At 42.0% G+C, this 9,071-nt stretch overlaps 1 protein-coding gene across 2 annotated transcripts in view; it reads left to right on the top strand.

The window, feature by feature from the left end:
• Positions 1-9,071, top strand: part of cdk17 (cyclin dependent kinase 17) — a 46,849-nt gene that overhangs the window by 13,903 nt on the left and 23,875 nt on the right. For both annotated transcript variants that reach the window (XM_069700104.1, XM_069700103.1), the window contains exon 2: positions 7,566-7,710. In XM_069700104.1, coding sequence (XP_069556205.1) covers positions 7,584-7,710 — 127 coding nt within the window. In that variant the 5' untranslated portion in view covers positions 7,566-7,583. The remainder of the gene's footprint in view (positions 1-7,565; positions 7,711-9,071) is intronic.

Genomic DNA, 9,071 nt, shown 5'->3' with positions numbered 1-9,071 from the left:
TTCTCTCAACTAAACAAAGGCTCTTTCAGTGGAAGGCGCCCACCGCGCTGGGCAGCAGCACTGATGCTCTGTTTGTGCGCGTTCTCATAAGCACACAAACAGATACTTGTGACTGTACTCAGTGGGATTCAGCTGAAATGGGCGCTTCGGGGCTGATGACAGTGCTAATAGTTTTGCAATGATGCTCTGGTTGGTGCTCGAATTCTTGGGCTTTTTATGTATGTCGATAAAATCGCGATTCATATTGTTCTTTTTAACAGCGTTGACAAGCTTTTGAAAAAAACAAATCTAGACACTTGTACAACGTTGAAAAAAATGTATTAAGTGGAAAAACGGCAATCTCCTTTTGCAGTTAGAGCTGGAAAAACATACAGTGCCAAATCAGAAGAAGCTGTGAAATTGTTTAGAAATTGTTTATGTAAGCAGGTTTTAGAGTTGCGGTAGTCGGAGATATCAGATGCAGGGATTCATTCACCCTGTAGGCTTTAGGGGGGATTGACACCCTCCTACTGCTCTTTGAAGTCTTTGTGTCGGTGTACATCATGTAGCACAGACAGCGGTGCTTTGATTGTAATGTACACCAGCAATACGAGGGGGAAACTCCCTAGTGTGTGTGTGTGTGTGTGTGTGTGTGTGTGTGTGTGTGTGTGTGTGTGTGTGTGTGTGTGTGTGTGTGTGTGTGTTTGTGTTTGTGTTTGTGTGTGTGTGCGTGCAAAGCTGTGATCTCTGGGTAAGAGTGATGGAAGTGGGCCCGAGGCAGCGCAGACATTTTAGCTCTTCTCTTAAAAGCAGACGTGTAAATGAGGGAAAATTATGAGTGAGCACCTGTGTGAGGTCAGATTTCACCTTCCAGCTCTTTTTGGCTGATGTGTAGTTTTTCATTTGAACTGTTTTGATTAATATCTTTCATAGAAAAACTGTGATTTGTGCTGCGCGTGGGCAGCGAGGCGGCCGTGAACGTGGGAGAAACTAGTCTGTCAGTTTACAGTTAGAAGTCGCTTGACAATTAAATTATTTCACAACTTTTTAAAATGAAACCGACGTTGTGAAACCGGTGCGTTGTTATATAATAGTGAAGATATGGAGGATGTTTGATCAGTCAGATGAGATCGAGAACAGTGAAGTTAATATTAGTTTCAGCTGAAGGCTGGAAGATGACTCAGAAATGAATGTTCTCGCTGCTGCCTTCATGATACGTTAATGAATAAATGTGATGTTACTCAACGTTTCTATCAACACATTGCATGAAAGGACCAAAACCAACAATGTGTCAATGTGTAATACTTTTCCCTCCCAAAAGACCTGAGCTAATTCTGCCCTATAAAATGTATGTACACATCAGAAATGTGTAGTTTTGTAATTTTTTTCAAGACTAAAAGTAACAACAAGCTATTGTCGTTTACAGCAAATACATTCAGGGCATTTGTTTGGGAATAATCCACATTTGGTGCTTTGGTGAGTGTTTCTGACAGAAGGAGATCGGCTCAAAACAAAAATACTTTTATGTAACGTTCCTTCATGATAATGTAGAAACATGTTGGCTGGTGTAACTGTTGGTCACTGCTGTGTTTTTAAATGGATTTGAACAATCTATCCCACTTTGGTTACGAAGGTAATTGATGCTTTTCTGAACAGGCGAAACATAGTGTGATAAAGTTATTGTTGGTTTTGATTTTTTTGTGTGGGATTTGTTCAAGTTTATCCTCTAAGAGAAGCATTTACGCCGCCTCATGGTTTGTTTTCTCTGAGCCAGGAGCGTCGCTCTCCAACATAAACACACAAATCCAAAGTGCAGCTCCAAAAAAGTGACTGAAACTAATCATTACAGCAACACTCTGCTGTGATTCAACAAGTATCACAGTATTTCAGGTTTAATAACCCATCACTGAATTATGTTTGATCATTAGTCAGAACTGTCAGTAAAACACATATTGATGATTTTTCGTACTTTCTACTGCAGACAACACGCATCACTCCGGGTAGAAGATATTATTGAACATACTGTGCTTCAGTGAGGTTGAGATGAAGATATTAAATCCAGCATTCACGCTGAATCACACCAGACACAGAGCAGACTAAGTTCTCAGGCACACGATAGTTGTGAATCAGCAACTCGCACTCCATGAAGGACGCTACATGATGATGATGATGCAGTTGCTTTTTTAGCTTGGTGGTCTGTGTGTGTGTGTGTGTGTGTGTGTGTGTGTGTGTGTGTGTGTGTGTGTGTGTGTGTGTGTGTGTGTGTGTGTGTGTGTGTGTGTGTGTGTGTGTGTGTGTGTGTGTTTTCCAGGTGTGTGTGAGTCTGTTATTGGTCCTAATTTTTAACAAGAGGAGGAAAAATACATCCAAGCCAAAAATGAATGGAAATACTGATCAGACCCACAAACCTGAAGGCGCTAAATGACTCTGTAATCTTTAAGGAATGAACCACAAATAAAACTCGGGAGTTGATAAATAGATCTCTTTTGACATGTGGGATCACTTTCCCTTCGGGTCCTGTTCGGTTCGGTCCCGGCTCCCTCATGGCTCTCTAAAAGGAAAGTGATGATTCTGTCTATTTTAAAGCGGTTGTGATTCTCATATGAGAGGGTCTATTTTGAGAAATGGTTTTAACAATGTCAATTGTTGTTCTCCTTTGGAGAAGATGTCGGTGCTGCCGACTGTTCAACCTTCCCATCAACTCTCCCTCTCTTCATGCTTCCTCTAGTTTTTGCTCCGATTCTGTCACTTCTACAAACTATTGTGGAGTATATTACAGGGATAGCAAGGTTTTGACATAAGATGATGAGAGTCACTTTTGATAATAATAAAAACTTGTTCTAGCACATCAGAACAGAATTTTATTATTATAATTGTTTTAATAGGATTATAATTCCTTTCAACAGTAAAATAAAACTAAAGAGCTGGAAGAAATTATTTTTACTCTTTATGGATTCGAAAACAAACACTGATTTTTTTTTGTTATTAATATTTTTTTATTTATTCAGTCATGGCCAATTGAATTAGGGAACAAACAGTGTCAACAATGAGGACAACAAGCAGGGCTGTGGATTCAATCTGCTGATACAATACGTATCATAATACAGCGGTGAGGATTGTATAGATTGTGATGTATTGCAATATTGTAAGGAAAGTGGCATATTGCAATTTTACTGTTGAATTTAGCTATTGGTGGGAACATTACTAGTCAGCTTGGTTTGCTAATGCTAAAGTTAGCGGTAACGCTACTTCCTGGCTCTGTTTACGTTAGAGTACGAGTCAAATGGCTGAAGATGGACAGCAACGCTGCTATCCAGCAGTCGGGGGTTTAAACCGTGGACTGTACTGTACGTAAAGATGAAATTCGTATTTCCACTTCCTCCCACTGTACAAAAATTAAGCCAAAATATGAACCAACATCAAGAAGTACTTAATACGATAGAAACCAGATTTGGGGGAAATTTATTTGAGGGGCACTTTGATGTTTTAGTTTGGCCCATGTCCTGTCATGGAGGAAGAACGCTTTATGACCTGTACTGCAGCCAGCCACCAGGGGGCGATTGCGATGTTTTGGCTTCAACCTTCGTGAGCTGTCATGTCGTCCATATTTATATACAGTCTATGGTTTTTACACAACACAAAAGGAACCACCGAGTGCCACAATTTCGTCACGTGTCACAAAACATAACATCGCAATACTTAAGTGTACCAATATTTTTCTTACATCTCTTACAACGTCATGCGATGAATCTTCTTTGAGTTTTCAGCTGTTTGGGTGCACTGTAAATAAATGCTAAATACGAGGTGTTTGTGTACCTGTAGTGGTTTAAACACCCAATTAACACAGAAAATCACAGGTTCTGACACATTTACCTGAAAGCCTGAAACGTGTGTGTATTTTGTGGATATATTGGAGAGCAGAAAGGAGAGATGACAGTAAAAGTGTAGGAGGTCCCTCGGTCAGACTCGAGCCGGAGACACTGTGGTCAGCGCCTTTAAACTCCAGGCTTCCAGGGCAGTTTGGGTAACATATAGTTAACAGCCATGAATAAGCTCCATTATATTTTTGGAGCACAGCTTGATGAGGTTGGATTTGGAGAGCTGTTACTTTACAACTGATTAAATTGTATAATTACAAAGGGAACACAGACTTTATGACCAGCAGGATGTGGGCAACACTCACACCTGATTGGTCACCTGCAAAGTTAGTAAGCTTTTAAATCCCAAACCTGTTATGAACACCAACTGTAGCTACTGAAAGTAAAGCCGGACCGAGCCCCCCCCCCCCCCTCAGTCCCTCTCAGCAGCACTGTACATGCTTGCAGTCACTGGGCTGATTTCATGCCTCTTAACCAAACACAAAGACTCCATTATGGCTCCGTTCACTGAAATAAACTCACTTTCTCTCCTGTTCCTTCTCTCTCCCCACTCTTCTTCTTCTTCTTCTTCTTCGATCTCCTCCTACTCTTCCTCCTCCTCTTCACATCCACACTTTCACCCACATCTCTGACATGAAATGCAAAGCCACATTTTCCATTTCATTACCTCATTCCGATTTTTGGAGTTGGGGAAAAGAAGAGGGGGGAAAAAACAAGAAGAGGAAGGAGTGAGAAAAGCGAGGAAGACGAGGGACGGAGGTGGGACGAGTGCAGAGTGTGTGTGTGTAATAATTAGACCGGTAATTAGGTCTTGTCCCCTGCTCCCCCTCCCACCCTCTCGTCCTTTGATGTCCCCTCCTCCAGACTACCCTGGATGGATGCACTTGGGAGGCATCCAGGAGGCAGCAGAGGAATGGGGGATGTCGGGAATGTGGGTCAAAAAACGTGTGTGTGTGTGTGTGTGTGTGTGTGTGTGTGTGTGTGTGTGTGTGTGTGTGTGTGTGTGTGTGTGTGTGTGTGTGTGTGTGTGTGTGTGTGTAAAAGAGATTTTTTTTTTTTTTGGAGATGCTGATGATGAAAAAGGAAGAAAGCGAGTCGGAGGGCTCAGTTCTCCTTCAATGTCTCTATCGCTGGCAGATTGTTTGTGTTCCTTTCCATGTTAAAATCCCCCCCAAACACACACACACATATCATTCATATGTGCCAGATGTTGTACTTTCAATACACACACACACACACACACACACACACACACACACACACACACACACACACACACACACACACACACACACACACATATGAGTCTCTTTGTTTTGGTTTGCAGCAGAGATAAAACCCGGCTCTGTTACACTTCTCTGTATGGGAGACAAAGAGCGCTTATCTCACATACTGTGAGTGTGTGTGTACGAGGGAGAGAATGTGTGTGTGTGTGTGTGTGTGTGTGTGTGTGTGTGTGTGTGTGTGTGTGTGTGTGTGTGTGTGTGTGTGTGTGTGTGTGTGTGTGTGTGTGTGTGTGTGAGTGAGAGTGTTTTCCAATGCAGTCATTTTATTCAAGCATTGTGATTTTTACAAGCTTGATTTTGCAGCCTTGTTAGGTGGAATTTTCTTCGCTTTTTTCCCATTACTGGACTGTGTGATTGCTTTGTGTGTGTGTGTGTGTGTGTGTGTGTGTGTGTGTGTGTGTGTGTGTGTGTGTGTGTGTGTGTGTGTGTGTGTGTGTGTGTGTGTGTGTGTGTGTGTGCCGTCATCTGATCTGCATGCCGATATGGCCACCAGGGCCAGCATGACACACTTCCTCTTCAAAAGTGCGCTAATCACACACACGGGTTAAAAGATGGCACATCACACACATTTTGTAGAGTCAAAGAGTGGAAAACATGTTTTGAAACACGTTAAATGGTTAAGTAATGAATAAAAGAAACATGTTTTTGAGCAGATAATCTCTTTTCAGTGAGTGTTGGTGCTCGTGGGAGATGGTCATCTTTTCAATTTTTTTTAGGTTTTCTTTGTTTGTATTCCCGATTGTAGTTTATTTTCTCCTGCTATGTTACGAGATTTACCGGCTCACATAGAAGTGCTGTTGATAAGACAACATACTCAGACAAGATGGGAAATCTACAAATATTTGGCCAGTTAAACCAAAATAACTTTTTTTTCTTTTTTCTTTCTCTGACTTGACTTTTTTACAGTCAACACTGTAGTCTGGCGCCGGCCACCTACAGCTAACAGCTCTGATTGTAGTCTGGAAACCTTGTTTGCGCGAAGGTTTGCTCAGCCACTGTGTCGGGCCGACCAATCAGCAACCGGTGCGATGACGCTGACGTTTGTTTTTAAATCTAGTTCAAACGATGGCAGCAGCAGCCGAGGTAGATAAAGTGATATGAGCAGTTGCGGCAATGCTCGCAAATATCGGGGAAGCCTGAAGTCTGCAAAGTCCGCAATGGTCATTCAAGGACATGTTGCACTCTAGTGGAGGATCTCTGTTGTTTACAGCTTCAGCACACAACATGCGTCGTACGGTGGTCGATGCCTGGGATATATCCAGCATATATAAAGTTCTTCTTCTGGTAGCCACATATTTTTTTTTTTAGATGTATCTGTTTATATGTAGCCTTAATTGGACCAAGTACAGCCTGCTTTGAGGAAATTCAGGTCATGTAACCACACACACGGACACACACAAACAAACAGCCGTCTGTAGATTCGTTACGTGTGTGTTTTAGTGTGCAGACGAACAGTTTGTGGTTGTGTTGGTGTGAGCTTGCGGTCACAAGTGCCAACAGTGATCGATGAAGTGATTCTCGCCACGCAGTGTCACGAATGACAAATTGCTGAGGTGTGTGTGTGTGTGTGTGTGTGTGTGTGTGTGTGTGCGCGCGCAGGCAGACAGATGGTGTCTCATGAGTATGAGGGGAGCTGGCGACCTTGAGAGAGAGAGAGAGAGAGACCCGAAGAGAGGGAAAGGGATGGTGACGGCAGGGGTCAGCTTGTTTTTTGCAGAGGGTCAGGCGGGATGGGCGGGGCATTTCTGCTGCTCCTTCCTCACTGCATTTCCTCCACTCAATCAGCATGCCCCTTCCACACACACACACACACACACGCACGCATGCTCGCACACAACCGCGGGGCGTTAACACTGCGACACAATGAACAGGGACGGGTTTGAGGCAGATTGAGCAAGGTGTTTCCTGTGACCTGGCCGACTGCTGCGTCAACACGAACACACTCGTCTGGAACAACACTGGCATGTGCTGGCAGACGTGTGTGTGTGTGTGTGTGTGTGTGTGTGTGTGTGTGTGTGTGTGTGTGTGTGTGTGTGTGTGTGTGTGTGTGTGTGTGTGTGTGTGTGTGTGTCTGCAAACTGACTCGCTCCTCCTTAAATTAGCGGTCATTAATTTATCCCTCTTTAAATGTGTGAATGTGTGTGTGCAAGTGAAAACATCTGTGTTCAAGTCTGCGATATTCATCCTTTATTCATGCGCTGTTCATCCTTTATTCATGCGCTGTTCAAGCATTTGCTGAGTGAATGAATATTGGATTAAAAGCATCTTTACGTTATTCATGAGTTGAGATATTTTTTGACTCTATGGGAGCTCCTGTAATCTCCCATGCTGTGCGTGCGCACACACAACAACAACAAACCTGAAATTTGTATTCATTTGTCTACCTGAATTCCTGTTGATTGAGTATTTGTGTGCTCCGCAGGCCGTGCACTGCGCTGCTATGGAGAAGATGAAGAGGATTAAGAAGCGTCTGTCGTTAACACTGCGTCCCAGTCAGACCATCGACGAGTCTCTGTCTGAACTGGCTGAGCAGATGACCATCGAGGACGGCGGCACCAAGGACAACGGTGAGAGCTCGACCTACTGGATTTATTCTTATTTTTCAAATCCTCTGGGAAGTAAAATTTTAAAAATAATATTTTTTACTAAGCACCTATTTGCATTTTTTCCATAGTTACCTCGACCAAGGAGGTTTTAGTTTCAGTGTGGTTTGTTTGTTTGTTTGTTTGTCTGTTTGCAGCTCAATTTTCATGAGACTTGGTGGAAGGATGTAGCATTGGCCAAGAAAGAACTAATTCAATTCTAAAGCGGGTCCGAATCACAGGGCCAATCCACAGATTAGTTTTCTTTTTCCTCAACGAGGTGAGATGCAATTCGCCTACTAAAAGCAATGCAGCCTAAAATTCAATAGATGTCAGTAAAGTTAAGTAGTGGCAAAATAAATCTGATTACTCCACATCAAAATCCACATTCAGGTACCTGTAATACTCTGGGATACACAAACTTAATAAAACACTCGGTTACAGGGGTTTTATTGGACAGAGCAAGAACTGGTTTAATAGCTGAGATGTGAGGATTCAGTGAAGCACCGGCGCTTTTTGACATCACTCTAATAGTTTTGAAATAAATCCAGATATATTTAGTGTTTGCAGATTTGCATATCATAGAAGAGTGGATTATTGGCCTTGGTGGAGGTAGATATTCGATATATTGGGTAGATATTATCTGAGGCGTTCTTGGTTGGGTTAGTTAGGGTTATGACTGATATGATGTGATTTGAAGGTAACCTAGAAAGTCATAAAAGGTGCCATTAAATAAAATGTTTTATTATTATTTTGATGGTCATGCCAAAAAGACCCCCTTTTAACAAGCTTCAAATGAAAAGACCAAAGTTAAAATCTGTTAAAAGTACATTTGTAAAAGAGCTATCCCTAAAAAAGATATATAAAATCTGTCAAAAGCCCCATAAATGTTTTACAATTTATTGAAAATGTTGGTAAGATTTGTCAAAAATGCTTCATAGATCAGCAACAAAATCAGGATAAAATGTGTTTAAATAACTGTGTTTAAATCGGGAATAAAATGTCAAACGTATGTTGTAATAAAACTCAAATTAATGAAAAAAAGCCAAACACTGTCAAAATAACTTACGAAACATCTACAAATAAGACAAATCAGTCCTTAAAATGAAACAAATTTCACGCAGAAAAAAGTAAACAGTGTTTGGCGAGAATCGGTGCCAGAGTGCAACCAGGGAAGGAAATTCCAGCAGTCAGATTTTCACAGTTCTTCCTGTACATGTCCGTCAGCAGGCTCACACAGCTTTCTGTTTCTTCACTGCTCTCAGAGGGTTTTAAATTATGAAGTGACGACAGAGAGACAGTTCAGCGTGTGTGTTGGTAACAGCTGTAATGGACTTCCACTCAGT

Source organism: Brachyistius frenatus, unplaced genomic scaffold (genome assembly GCF_029030835.1).
Source record: "Brachyistius frenatus isolate BFR_SWC_R1_liver_20210118 unplaced genomic scaffold, ASM2903083v1 Contig_32, whole genome shotgun sequence".
Taxonomy (NCBI): Eukaryota; Metazoa; Chordata; class Actinopteri; family Embiotocidae; genus Brachyistius; species Brachyistius frenatus.
Note: the sequence above shows the minus strand (reverse complement) of the source record. Positions and strands in the feature narration are given on the sequence as shown.